The sequence below is a fragment of the Lepisosteus oculatus genome, chromosome 15 (genome assembly GCF_040954835.1).
Source record: "Lepisosteus oculatus isolate fLepOcu1 chromosome 15, fLepOcu1.hap2, whole genome shotgun sequence".
Classification (NCBI taxonomy): domain Eukaryota; kingdom Metazoa; phylum Chordata; class Actinopteri; order Semionotiformes; family Lepisosteidae; genus Lepisosteus; species Lepisosteus oculatus.
The window spans coordinates 29,542,090-29,557,796 of record NC_090710.1 but is presented as its reverse complement, the minus strand read 5'-3'; the positions used below and the strand labels follow the sequence as shown (position 1 = coordinate 29,557,796).

Here is a 15,707-nt window from a genome sequence, read left to right as displayed (position 1 = left end):
ATTATAAATCACTGAGGCCCTGTTCTAGCCATTAATATTCCTTGGTAAGACTTAGTCTGTCTCTCGCTAGAACAGTTTTCCATTGACTGGATTTTCAAAGCCAAGGGCATTTTGAAAAACATACATAATTATGTATTAACATTACACTGATTTATAATGTACTTCAAACTAAGACAAATTTATTTTATAAAAATCTATATTGAATAGTCTTAAGATTCAAAATTTGTTTACTTTTTTATTTTATTTTCACGTATGCTATATAAGAAAAAGAAATAAGTGACACGCATCGGACCGAATATAACAAAATTCACAAATATGTTGAAACTGTCCTTTAGTGGCGACACCGCAAGCCTTAACTTTTGTTTCACCAGTTACTATTGTGATATACCTGCAAAAGGCCTGACTACATACAGTATAAGCATAAAAGCAACTTATATATAAGCAAAAAAGCAACCTTGAATACTGCAATTTGGATATTTCACAATACTTGTCTCTATATCAACATTAATATTCTAACAATAAAACTAACAACAGTGAAGAACAGCCCTGCTGAATTCTTTGAGATGTTATATGTGTTCTCTTTAGATTGCTGTTGGCAACACTAACTAATAATGTTCCACCTAAAAAGGCTACAGAATAAAATTCTACCAAACCATAGAGAACATGGGGGGGGGGGGGGAGATTAATAATCTTTTGTCTAGTGGGAAGCATTGCACTTTGTCAAGCTTGAATATTTCTTGCACAATAGTTCTGGATATATAGCCAAAGCAGATTTATTTTGGCAAGAATCTAACTTCCAAAAACTTGGAAGTTAAAAAAAATGAAGGAGAATTAATAACATTTTAAACTATTAAATGAATTCATCACTGTCTTAATAATTACACAGTATATGAATTACTTATTTAATTATGGGCCTTTCTGATGATCTTATACTGTAGTCTTATAGGCCAGTACAATAATAACAACATATTTCACAAATGGCTTTTCTGCATACTGTACCTCTACACCTTTATCTAAGAAAGTGAATGATTCCGGACATCAGTGTAATACCTCATAACAAATAGAGTTGACTAAATTCTCTCAAATCACAGTACTGTACCCTAGGATACACGAGAATAAACTTAACCTTGCATACCTTGCCTTTTTCTTCCAGGTTCTTATCTTTCCTACTGCAAATGGGAATCAAGAAGAGGGCAAACACCTCGGCCTTCTTAAATACCCTCAAGCTATCACGCATTCATCGATCATTCCATTTTTAAACCAAAACATAAAAGAAAAAGTGTGGTTTCTTTTAGGTTTGAAAAATCTGCTACTGCCACTCACTAACTTAAAAAATAATAGCCAGCAAAGGCTAACAATGATTTATATTTCAGCACGCACATCTTCTCGAATCCTCTCCTGGAAGCTCGACTGAAAAGCTATCCTCAGGCTTTTAATTTAGATTTCAGACACACAGGTGGACCTGTGCTGCTCACATGCCTGTCTGTAAAGATACTTTGGTAACAAGGACTGCCAATCTTCACATCAACAGCCCCGGGCATTCAGAAGTTGGCTAAAACTACTGTAAGTAAGAAAGGCTGCAACCAAAAAGAGGCTATTCAATGCGTCTTGCTAGTTTGGTGGTTTAGCAGCTAAATGAATTTAAAATTCATTCTGTTGCAAAGCCAGTTCCACATACTCTTTGTGTAACTAAATACTGTATGTCCTATTGTCCATTCGAAATGAATTCCTAGTGCTACCTCATTCCAAGTTTTGCTGCTCTTCGGATTTTAGAAACATGTGTCGAATCTCATTCTGTCTCCTTTTATAGATTTATTACCTTTACTCGGTCTGTACAGTACATGACCATCTCCTGACAATTACAGTAAATTCAGCACTTTGTTAAATTGCCAATTATTCTGTTTGCTTTTTATTATTAATTCACAACACTATCTTTATTAGGACTCCAAAGAATATATTACACCCCATATAACTTTGTACTTATGAATGTTAAAATCCATTTGCCAATGTTCCTCTATCCACAAATCTAGCTTGTTTTCTAATGAGACTACAATAAAAAGGAAGCAGTGAAGGAGAGTACATGCATTTTTTCTAAACGTTTTTGTGAGAAGGATGAAAAATTGTTTACCAGTTCGCATGATTGTATTGCAAAATACTGGAGTCTAGCCCAAGTAACTTAACTCTGCAATTCTGCTGCCACAGAATCTTAAAGTATAAGAGCAATATAAGATGTACTCATTTATTCCACCAAGGCAGATACATTTAGGCTGATGTAAATACTCTTTTATTTTTGCAGCTAACAGAAAATTCTACATCTGAAAAAAAGCAATCCAAGATGTGGTTATAAAACAATTAGTAGAAGTAGCAAGGCCCTTAACCCCAACTGCTCCAGAGGTGATGTACAATGGCTGACCCAGCGCTCTGACCCCAGGCTTCTCTCTTCCTGTCTGTGTGTCTCATGGAGAGCAAGCTGGGGTATGTGAAAAGACTAATTCCTAATGCAAGAAATTGTATAGGGCTAATAAAAGTATAATTTATTATACTAAAATCCTGTCTGGTCCATGCTGCATAGAGCCAAAGGTTACTCATTTCTTACTTTAAAAACAAACACTAGCATGTGATCCTTTTGTGAATTTTCAACCCTGCATTTATCAGACTGATATGTCTTCTTTAAAAAGACAGATTTGTTTCTTTCAACCTAAAGGATATACAGATCGATAAATGGCACAAAGAGAATGTTTAATGTTATATTAACGCAGGTGAACAGTTAATCTCCAGAGATTAAAATGTGTTTCAGAAAACTAGATTAACGAAAATGAAAACACCAGCCCTCCAGATGAATGCAAGGTGCTCCGAGAGCTGAAGTCACAAGTGCTCTTACATCCTCCATAGCACCTCCTGCTGGCCGAATCCTGCAGGGCAGATACAGGGGTATGGAACATGGACTTGGTAGCCCACTGCCTACACTGGCTGTGAGAGCCCTGACCCAGTGTTAAAGTCATCTGACAGAGACCAGCTTCTGTCATAATAACCCCTCATTGCTGGATGAGGGACTGCACATGGTCAACAATGTGAAAACGAGAACCTAGCCTCCCAGGATACATGTTAGCGGAATACAAGTATGTGAAAACAAGGGTATTTGGACCTTCTGGGTCACAGCACTGTTGCAGTAACAAGCAGTGTTATGTATCTATAAAAAAGGGAATTGTATGGCATGTGGATTTGTTACTACAGTATATAAAAAACAAAACAATAAAAATTAAATGTTTAGCTCTCTAACTTTTTTTTTTAAAGACCATCTTTTAATTTTTAAAGGAAGAAAAACAGTGTTTGAGTATGAGGTGCAGAGTGACAAAGCTTTCAGGGCTCAAAGTCACACAAATATGAATGACTCCACTGAAAAGCATTTCTAGAATATTAATACACTGCTAAAAGAGGCTTATATATGGCTTTTGGTCATGCCTCATTATATGTTATTAAAACAAAGTACATTATTCAAAAGCACAAAAATTGAGTAGAACAGAAACAAAGTAAACTGTTTCTAATTTAACCTGCCTGTATTTCCACATGGTGATTATAAGATTTCCACAGCTTGTCCTTTAACAGCATTTGGTTTTATTTTATAATTATTTTAAATTATTAAGCTGCGAAGATCAAATAAAAAAAAAAACAGACCTTAAACTAAGAGTAGTATTGAATATTACCATTCTTTTGACGTGAATTAAATTAAACTAAGCCACTGTCCATGAAAATGATAACGACCAAGCACAGAGAGGCCGTGTTTACAGGAAATCGGTTTTCCTAAAAGTCTCCCATATCTATAGACACGGATTTCCACATAGAAAACATGTAGTAACTCGTTAATTCAAAGACAATCATTACAGCTTCTTCAACCCTCCCCCAAAAAAACCCATCAGTGTTTATGCTTAGTCATTTCTGGTACCACCCCTCCCTCCACAAGTACACTGTCAACCATTCACCACCAGAATTAGCTTTACTTTAGAAGTGCAAATTGTCCTTCACATGTCCCCAATTTCATATGCTGTTTCCTGGCCCCTTAATTCACTTTCTGCCTCTCCTTTTGGCCAGGGAAAGCACGGCAAGCAGGACAAACTGTATAACACTAGGGTTGGACTCATACCTGCATACAGTACTGTATATCAGAAAAGTATCATTAGAGGAATCCGAAACATCAGTCAGGAAGGGGAGGAAAACAATCTGTGTGATGCATCCGTTGCTTTTAGGGATGAGAGCTCTTCACTGCACAATGAATCTCATTCCAAATTTTGCAGAGCTGGAGTGAAGCTTGGATGGAGTGAAGTCTCACTCTCTGCTGCAAATTATTTTGCTGAGGAAACACCAGGGGGCAGCAGAGTAACCTGGCATAATGAGAAGCCACAGGGCAATCGCCTCTGCAGCACTGGAAAGTAAAACCCACTGGCTTGACAGTGTGGCTTTCTAATCTATTGCACAGGCTAGGCATCTCTGTCAGTCTCCTTATTATCTTCTGTCTGGGGGCCCGTTCTGTTGTTTCTCAGCCCCGTGATGGACAGCTGAGAGCACAGAAACAAAAAGGAATCTGCACAGCTCACTTCTTTGAGGAGCCGTAAATGTATTTATTGCCATTAGACTGGAGATTTGCACGGGTAACAACACACTAAACTACAGAGTTTAGCTTACAATAATGGGGCCAACAGTGCAAATTCAGCCGAATGGTGCTAGAACACATTTCTCCTCACAGGCCTCATTGTAATGCATGCTGATGGTGTGAGCATTAGTAGCTATTATGCAGATTAAATTCAGACAATCTGCTTTTACAGATACCAGCATAACTGTAATATAAGAAAATTTACCATGAACAAACTTCAATGCCCCATTTACTGGGAGTATTAAGTTATTATCTTACTCAGCTCTTTCTGTACCACACTGCAACATAAACACTGATTTTCTTTCTGGTCCACAACCAAGGAAGGTTTGGGGATTTTGTGTTTGGAAAGTAGCAACAAAAAGCATTTAATACCAAATTGGGTTCTATTCTTTACTGACATCTTCTTGTGTCATACTCTGACGCTCAATTTTTTAAGTGAGGTTTGTTAGAATGTTTACATCAACATTGTATATGCAGATTGCTGGGACTGGGCTCCTTTCTAAAAGCTTATCAGCATTGCTGCCAGCTTGTATTTTTAACACAAAAGAACAGTAAAAGTACCACACTGTCGTGTAGTAGAGGTGCGATAGAGCCCACTGTGTGGAACTTTACCAAAATGACAATCTATCCATGTTCTATACATTGTACAATTAAAACATATGCTACAGCAGCAATATGTGCACTTTGTATTACGTACTAATGTACGAGGGCTGGAATCATTTGTAGTCACAGCAATTAATGAAAACAGTGCATATTAAAGATCCTCAGCATGCTTTTCTAAAGGGGCGAATCACAACTACGTGGTTTAAGATTTGGTCGGTTAAGATTGAAAGTAACTCATTCACTTTATTTAGATATGTTAAACATTACAAACATTCTGAAAAGTTGGCTGCACAGCACAGTAAGTGTGTCATGTAGGGTGGCATGGTGGAGCAGGGGTTAGCACTGGTGCCTTGCAGCACTGGGGCCCGGGATCTGCATGGAGTTTGTGTGTTCTTGCCCCGTTCATGTGGATTTTCTCCCACAGTCTGGTAGGTTAATTAGCGTCAGGGAAAAACAGATTTGGTGTTAGTGTCCGTGTGTGCCCTGCGATGGACTGGCATCCCATCCAGGGTGTATCCTGCCCTGTGCCCATTGCTTGCCAGGATAGACCCCGGCTCCTCTGCAACCCTTTATTGGATAAATCGATTAGAAAACGGATGGATGGATGGACTTAGGGGAATTGATATTCACAAGGAATAGCAAGATAAGCTTGAGATACATTAGGTTACCAACATACAGTTTAGACATCGTTATATACAGTACATCTGAGGGTCCAATAAGAAAAATTAGGGTAGTAAATAATGCGTAAATGAAAATTTTGGTCATATGCAGTATGCCTTTCCTTATGAATGGAAAACAATATAATTAAAAATTGATTGCAGCATTCATAATGCAGCTTTAAAAGACAGACTTGGTTAGAAGCCAAATGAATTTGGCCACAGCACTTAAATAATATAGTGTAATACAATGCCTTTGACGTGTAGTTTCAAAGCGTTCATGAAGCAGAGCTAATGTGGACGAAATGCAGGTGAGACCTACAGGTATTATGAGATCTAGTACATTTTTTCAGGTTGTGCCCAATGCACCTATTCCTAATTATTGCAATTAAGAGGTAATTATGGCATACAGTACATACTGTCTGTGGATTCAAGCAAATTATAACTAAATGAAAGGTTTTGTTTCATTTCTCATTTTCAAATAATTGTTAAAAAAAAGCTAAAAAACATTTTACAATGCATTCAAGGAAGGGTATGCTCCTTTCTTAATTTAATTTGTTCTTTATCTGGACTTTACCTACAGGAGCGCTAAAACATCTATGAAAGAACTCGATGCTTTTTGCTCTTTTCTCAGAATTGTTTTTTTTTTTTATAAATCTGTTGGTTGATCCATCAATTCAACAGAACGAAAATTAAAGGGTCAGTGAACTTTTCAATGGAGTGAATATCTATACAGTAGATTACATTCTGAGCCGAGTCTGTTCTTAACACAGAAGGTGGCCTGAAAGAACAAACAGAGCAAGACAGCACTGCTGCCAGCTTCAGAGGTGATGGCAGGACTGCTGACGCACACAGTGAATTTAAGAACTGAACTCTGCTCAATTTTAAATGTCCAACGTTTGCTAAACCAGAGGTGAGATATTGATGCTCTCTACCAAACATATATGAAACAGAGTTCATTTGAAGAACTGCTTTGTTAATTTTCCACATTTTAAAAAGAATGATTTTGTTGTGGAGACAGTAAGACTATGCAGTCCTTTAATCTTTAATGTCCAAAATCACAACCTTGCACACAATATTAAACATATTAGAGCACGTCTGAATTGCTTGACTTGGATATTGATTTATCTGACACAATTCTGTGGGGATAACAGAAATAAACAGCACTCTGCAATCTTTAAAGCCTTAAAATGAAACATCAATGTTATTATATCCATTTGGCAACACAACAATATTGGAAAAGGAATTTGGCATATACAGTAGTGAGGAACTAATCAACAAGAGGCTTTAGGTCTGCTTTACAGTGGAACATTGTTGCAATCGGTGTGTGAATTCATGGAACTCCAAAGGGTCAATTAGGCAATGAGTTTATAATTATCACGCCCGATATCCCTCCCTAGAGGGCGCTCCACTGCTCCCATTATTGTCCGTGTGATTAAGCTCCCCAGGTCTACCCTTTTAGCGTTATTATTTAAAGACCAGCTCCTCCAGTCCTCGGGGCTCATCACTAGGGTAAGATGCCGCGAGGCCCACCTACTGTAGCACCAGGAAACCCTACGTCCGTCTCCTGAGGGCACAGCCCTCATCCAGACACCTCCCGCTCCCTGAGCCCGGGGTCTGGAGGATCTCGCCCCGTCACCCTTGGACCTCCATGTTTTGTTCGTCCGTGTGTTCCCCCCTCCCGGGGATTTTAACTTTGTCGCGTCCCAGGATGGATTCCTTGTTGATGGACTCTCGGACTGTGCTTTGACCTGCCCTTGGGCCCGTTTGGATTTTGATGCCGTTTTGTCTTCCCCGTACACTGTCTCACGGACTGTCACTATTATTTTGTGCACTATTAAACCCCTGTGTGTTCCCTTTTACCACGCCTCCTGTTTTCTCTTACTGCATCGCATAGGGTCTTCTACAAGATCTGACACGGATTTCAGTCCATGCTCGTGACAATAATGCTAGCTGGTCAATTAATCAATGAAGGGGTTGCCTTAAATGCAAGACTGTAATGCATAAGAAGCGGACGCTGCCTTCCATTTTTCTGATTTGCTCATATCCTGTTATGACCTAGCACTGTAATAATGTCTTAGCTGCTTAAAATGTTAACTAACATTAACATTTAGATACTGTCTAAAACAAAAATGGAATTGGAAATCCTTTAATACCCACCATCCAAACAGGAATTGTTTGTTTTCTGTACAGACTTGGCTCTGGCAATAACGTGCTCTGCCAATGTGTCCACCTGCAGAGCTATTTTACATTTGATTCAATGCGAAACCCACTACGCCCTACAGGGGAGTCAGCACCTGGCAGGTTGCAGGAGTTGCTCCTTGCCGAAAAGCGAGCCAACTCCTCCCAGCACCACCCAAACAGTTCTCAATCGATAGTGCGCTGCCTCTTGGGTAATCACAACTACTGACATGACCCAGGGTGAGACGTGAGAAGCTGCTAAAATAATAACACTTTTAATATACTTGTTCCTATAAATTGTTGGTAGCTTTGAGCTTTCATCATGTGGTGCGTCACATTATGAAAGACACTGATGAGTTCGGGCTCTGTTTTCAGAATCATGCACAGTTCAAAGCATTTTTCCAGGAAACAAGCTCACCATCAGGATGTAACAATCAAGATCTTTTCATATCATATAATAAAAATAATACCCGATTAAGCTAATTATGTTATTGTGTAAACAATAAAAGATTATGAAACATGTTTAAAAACTTGGTCCTGCCAAATGTTTTTTGTTCTATACTCACTCAGACTACAATCTCCAGTTCCTTTAAGATTTAGGTATCTGGCAATGATTCCTTTAACTACTCAGGAGGAATAATATATGTAGGTATATTCCTACAATAAACCAACCTGCAGAGGTTTTTGTCGTTCATCATATTGTAAAGGTTCTACAGTGGCTGAAAAGGGATTTAGTAGCAATCGGAGGAGCACAGCAAACTGTGCATCACTGCCTGGGTAGTCTTGGTCAGTGTTGTCTTGTGACAGCGATGAGGGCTTAGGGACATCAAGACGTGGGCTGTGGCTCACCTTGCCCCCCCACAATGAGTGTGTTTCTTAGCTGCATCACTCTGAAGTCCCCCAAAATACATTTTAGATGTTTAAAAGGGAGTGCTTTATAACAGGCACTTATATTATGGCAAAAGAATCAGTGGGACATTGTGGTGGTTTTCTAAAGTGAACAAAGAAAAGAGGAATATATGCCAGTTTAAAGATTAGTTGTCTTTTTTTAAGGCGTAAATGTTTTCCTGGTTTCCTTATTTTGCACAACCGCAATGTTTTGTAACTGTGCGATTCCCTGAGTGCTTCACTTTTGACCTTAAACATAAATTACTACTAATGCTTTTTTCAGTAGATGAAACCATCCAGCGCAACACTGCAATTAAATCACACTTACTGGCTTGAAGCCTAACAGGTAGTATATTACCACATTCTGTACGCTAGGGTAAATACACAATAGCTTAATCACTGGCTTTTTTATACCATTATGTGATGTCCCTCTGTTTTCAAACAATGTTTGATGCTCAACACCTTTGCTCGTTCCTTTATAATAGGGGTTTAATGAATGCTAGGGGCATGCTATCATTTGAAGGGAAAGTTAACTGCTCCGCTAATGACAACTGCTGATCAAAACGAGCCAAAGAGCAGCAGCATCGCAATTTTTCCTTTGCTAATTTTACCCACGAGTAACATGCTGCGAGATGTGTTATCTCGGTGTGAATGAGGGAGGAGAGCAGAGGTGGCAGGCTGGTGGCGGGGGTGTTGTCCTGCAACGTTACAGGCACATTATAGCCAGAACCCCTTTGTTTATGGACCATGCTTTGCTCCTCCCACCCCTCCTCCCCCTCGCGATGAACCTGCGAGAACGCACCTCATGCAGCTTTAAGGAGTGCGTGCTGAATGCCACAGATCTGGCTTACCTGCAGCGAAGAGCATGACGGCGACTGGCCGGTAGAAGCGTCTCCTGGAGCCCATGCAGACGGATATCAAACCCACCAGGAAGGCAATGAGGATGATAGCAGAGCCCCCCAGGAGCAAGGCCAAGGTTGCAATTTGCCAATCTGCACGACACAACAGAGAGAAAGCGAAAGAGGCGTTACACTTTCACAGGCTGGAAGTGTCAAAACACACAGTGAGGAACACCCAGGTTTAATCCTGCCTAGGATTAAACTGAAGCTCACATGAGAAGAAAAACATTCAAATTTCAAAGGCACGCAGTCTGTCCATTGTGAATATTGGAGAATGGATCAGGTAACTTAAGACTCAAGTGACATATTTAATGGACCGGCCATATCACACTTGCAACCACAGTCCAAATATATAGCCCGTGTTAAAACTATATCACTGGAGCTCATTTTATTCTGGTGTGGTATTGTTTGAGTGAAGACTGAGCATTTGACCATAAAAGGAGAGAAAGCAGACAGCTAAATTTTAATCTGTTGATGAAATACTGTCTGAACTAGCTGAAAATAGAAGCTCATATCCTCTTGATCTGAAGCCAGAATCAACTCATTTCCCTTGTCAGTAATACTTCAGGGGTTGCAAATGATACTTTATAAACGTGTTACAAACCAGCTATTGACACTCAAATGTGTATTAAAACAGTTCTATGTTGAGAATCTCCTTATTATTGTTAAAACATACAAAGTGAATCATTAGTAGTCAGTTAATACTAAGTCACTGAAAATATGTACTCTTTGCAAATGTCAACATTTAAAGTCATGTATAAGTAGAATTTGCAGCCCCTAATTTAAAGTGCTACCTGTTTATTATTATTTTTGATATCTTAAATAGAACTCCATTAGGTCCTGATTAAATTTTCACCCATATCCATTTTCCAGTTACAAGAGGTGACGGGCATTCTTCACTGCAAAGCAGTCACATGCCACACCTAGAATGAACTTCCTCATGCCACTGCCCCAGTCACACACGTCCAGAATGTGAAGATGAACGAGGGCATGTCTTCCTGCACATATTCTTGGCAGTCGGCACAATAAGGCCTTCCTTCCCTTTCCCACTCGACACTTGACAGAAGGTTCACATGGCTTTTGGCCACAATTTCCTCTCTAGCGGTATTGAAATGGGAAAAGACAGTTAATTCATCCATCCATCCTCAGAAAACCTTCTAATCCCAGTGAGAGTCAAGTAGCACCACAGCCTATCCTGGAAGAACTGGAAGTGCAGGAGCCCTCTCAAAAAACACATCAGTCCATCACAGGGCTGCAGAAAGAAGGTTCATTTTTGAACAGTGAAGAATAGCCAAACCTACCAAGGCACAGAGTAAATGCAAACTCCTCACAGATGACACCAGAATCAATACCGGGACACCAGAGCAGGAAATCTGCAGCACTTAGTGACATCCACTGCTAGTACGGAGTTTTCTTTTACTACTTTAAAAGTAGCATTTATTCCAATTACCAGACAAGATGTGAGATTCACCTTGCTAATTTAAATCATATTTAGCTTCCAAGCATTCTGTACCTTCCAATAAAATTAAACTGAAATAAAAATTTATTTAGAATAAAATTAAATAAAATAAAAATTTATTTAGAACAGTGTAGTATATAATCTCTAAAGTAATAAATACAAAAGAAACTGTATTATATTGAAGTTTTATTTTCTCTTCCCGAAACGTGATGTAAGATTACGTTTAGGGTTAAACACAATGGATTATTCATCATTCAAATTACAGTAGGTCAAACATTTTGTGCTACATTCACCATGGATATGGATGTCTGCTAAGAAAATAGATCTTAAAAAATAAAAATGAACTTCATATTATTAAAAAGGACATTTTGTTAAGCAACCTACAATATATAATATCCCTAAGAAATGCATACCTTCTCTTACAGTACATGGTTTGTAAAGAAATGACTGCTATCACATCACATAAGAAGGCCTTGCATAAAAAATAAATCAGTGAGTTAAAAAAAAGAAAAAAATATAAATTTTCAATAAAAGGAGCTATAAATAATCCTCAAAAAGTGTAATATGATACCATTAACCAGTTAGCATTTAACTAATGAAGTAGTTTATTTTTTAGGTTGTGTAAACATGACCAAATCATGGTTTGCATAAAACAGCATGCAATAAAGGCCAATGCAAAACACAATGTTAGCAATCAACATATTTTTGGATAACAAAATACTGAGCTATTTAATGAGCAGCCTATGCCAAAAAAACAACAAAACTGAAAACCACATTGCGAGTGCAAGAATCTGACAGAGACAGCCTGCAAAACAAATTTCAAAAGAACAGAGGCTTTGCATTTTTTTTTTAAAGAAACAACACAGTTTGGAGTATATTGCTCTCTAACCAGCATCACAAGCTTTTTAATATCACAGAAATTTTCCTTGTCAATGTGGAGATTAAATATCCTCAGACGCTGCTTTCCTTCAGGGTAAACTAACGCATCTGTGACACTGTTAGTTTATATTTATTTTTATGTTGCTTTTAAGACAAACACAACAAACATCCAGACCGTGTCTAAGGGGGGGAGATATTCAGAATTGCACTGAGTTAATCTAGTTTAATGAAGGACACGAACAGTGGATGAAAAGCCTGTCTGTTAAAATTACTGGCAGTTTAATAAGGGATTAGTACAGTATGTTCTGTAACAGCAGCCATAAAAACACTGTAAATAAGACACTCTCTCGTGTCTCTGTGGTTTCATTGTAAGACTTGGAGAAAATAGCTGTTGAGCCAGTCTCCAGGTATGAATACTGAAATATAATTTCTAAAGGGAAAGGGAACGCTGTTCAAGTACAGCAACACAGCGTAGCTATCACTGCACTTAACACCATCCCTTGATTTCTGCAGCTTCAGCTTAAGATTGTCATTTCGCTATATGCTGACCTTTTTCTGTCTAAGCTCTTGGCCTTCCTGCCAATTGATGGGATACAGTATTACTTCTCAGTCGCTGTGGCCTCAAAGATAGGATCTTCATTTAAAAAGGACCACAGAAGGTGAATGTAGCTCAATTCAGCTCATAACAGCTTGTGAAGAGGCATATACAGTAGGTAGAAGGCTACATAGAGGGTGAGAACTGCACTGCCTTAGGAGAAGACATTCTTTGTACAATTTATTAAATCTGAAGTACATCTACTTGATACGCTTTATACAATAGATGAAGTATATAAATAGTATATGTTTTTTATATAAACTATATATTGTAGCTCACAGAAACTAATTCCAGAATAAAGAATTCATATAAAGGTCTTTGTTGCCTTAAGAAAAAATGTCCAACCATTACTTTAGAAATTAGAAAATAATGTTCCATAACTGACACCAAACACCAGTCAGTTAAGTGAAAGCAGTTGTTTAATTATTTGTTTCGGTCAAGTTTCATTTTGCCCTACTTATATTAATTCATATACCTTTAATCAATTAGACCTTATTAAAACCTTTATTTGACTATAAACGCTATTAAAATGTAAATGGTATTTATTTTGGAAAGGAGACCAAAGGAAATGTTTTGGTTTATTTCAGATGAGGCAATATAATGTGAAATTCAAAGTGTCTGCACAGATTTTGTAAAAAATACAGATACGACTAATCCTGGATCATTTAAACTATCACCTTCCAGTTAGTACATGCAACGTTTTGAATGTTGCTCTAGTTGGAGTTTCTTAATGAACTCTTCAAAGACATTCAATTACTTATTGCTCCTTAGGGAGGAAAAATCACAAGTTCTGTTTCATCAGTGGTCAAGGACAAATCAAATACTCCCGCATGTATGTGGAACACACACAGGCATGAGACTTAAATGAAGTGGTCTTCCATTTCCCCTAGTTCAGACACATTAATAGAACAGTCTTCACAGCTGACTGCCATTCACCAGTAACTTACAACCCACTTAGAACAGTGTAAATATCAAAAGAACCGCATGGTATCTACAGTACTGGATGCATCTGCGCTCTGAATGCGACAAGATTTTATTATACTGTACCAAGGACATTGGAAATGCATTCAAAGATAAAAATTGCAATCATTTGTTTCTGTAAATACCTTTTCAATTTAATTGGCCAAGTGTTAGTCAACAGGATTTACCCCTACAAACTCTTTACCATTGATATATGAATGGAGTGTAAAGGACTAGGATACACCTCCTAAACCTGCACTGTAAAGCCACTCTGTGTTTCATATGCAAACACAGCACTGCTCGAGACCAGTTAGGACAAATGTGAATTAGCTTTGGAATTGCAGTAGAAAGAGAAAAATAAAACAAAGACCTCAAGTCAGTTGAAAAAAGGACTGGAAGCATATTGCACTGTCCTGCAGCCCAGCCTCACAGGCATAAGGCCACTGATAATATTTACTCATGCAGACGGCTCATGAGTCTCTCTAAAGAAATTCTGGTGGCGTTTAGTAAGTTCTGTGCCACCACTGTAGAATCCCACTCATACTCACTGACTTCACATTTCCAAACTTAATCAAAGTGGAAAATCTGCACTTAAGCTAATTAGGAACCTTTGACAGTTCTGCTTTGGTTATAAAAAAAAACAGCCTCTTACAGTTCTGGCAACCTTTCTATGAAATAATGATTTGTACATCCATGGACTTTTTTTTACCCAGGAAATAGATCATAAGACAGTAATAGAAGATGAAAGGTCTTAAGAATCAACTTGAATTAGGTAACGCACACTTGACTTGGATGGTGCAGGAACCAGAAGGCTACTGCTATAAATATTTCACTGTCGTGGGGGAGTGATACTCGCAGCAGGGGAAAGAGGTCTAGATTGAATGCTGAAACTGCAGTTAAACCTAGTCAGGGATGGCACTCTATGATTCTGGTTGTGTGCACCGCTGCTCTTTCAGTTGCATTGTGGGTATGAAAGTGCTACAGCTGCTCTGTGCACCAAAAGCTTAATCATTTCCTAAAAATAACATATGCTGGTATCAAATTCAAGCATTTACAAGAGTCGAGTAGGCTCTTTGGTTCAGTATTATATTCAATATGTTCAAAGGACAAAATAACCCCCCCCCCCCAAGAATTCTTAACTGTTAAAACACTGATTATCCCACCTCCAGCTAACATTCACTTTAAACATTATTAACATACAGGATGGAAAAAACTAAGTCAAATAAACAATTCACTTTAAGACAAAAGAAGTCCTTACAACTGTGACCTACAGTGCACATCATGCCAAATTGTCAGTCTTTTAGGCAAAACCCTATACTGTATACGGAAAAGAAAACGGACTTGGTTTCATTTGAGAAAGAGTCATATCTTTTGGGTCTTTTACCCTATCTTTTATTTCAGTTCACAATATTGAACTGCAATGCATACAACTCACCAGTGAAGGAAGACACTTTTATCATTAAACTCAATATTTTATTTAAATATTTGAGTTGGGTTTTTTTGCAGAGCCTTGTAACACTTATTCAATTAAAGGCTGCCTCTCCATGTAATATTCAAGATATGTTCCTTCTGGACCCCAACTGTGTTAAAAGACATCATTATGTTACTCTACTACGTACTTCTTTCACAGTATCTGACAGGCGTTTATCAATATCAACACATTTGTTTTGTAAATACAGCAGCTAGCAATCTAAATTAACCTAGTGCCTGAAGTTAACAATGTAGTACAGACATCTGCAATGGGAATGAACAGTCTTTAAGACTTTCGAATGGCACTTAGAGCAATAGCAATTTCAAATTAATTTAATCTTCCTCATATACGTACTGTAAATGGAAATGATAATTTGACTAGAAATTGTCTGCATATTATAAGTACATGGGAATAATATATATTAAGGACTCAATTAATACTGTTTAATCACCTGAATGTATTAAATTT

General features: G+C 38.1%; 1 protein-coding gene across 1 annotated transcript in view; it reads right to left on the bottom strand.

The window, feature by feature from the left end:
- The window catches only part of tmem47 (transmembrane protein 47), a 47,916-nt gene that overhangs the window by 14,220 nt on the left and 17,989 nt on the right, over nt 1-15,707 (bottom strand). The window contains exon 2 of the mRNA XM_006639199.3: nt 9,828-9,968. Coding sequence (XP_006639262.1) covers nt 9,828-9,968 — 141 coding nt within the window. The remainder of the gene's footprint in view (nt 1-9,827; nt 9,969-15,707) is intronic.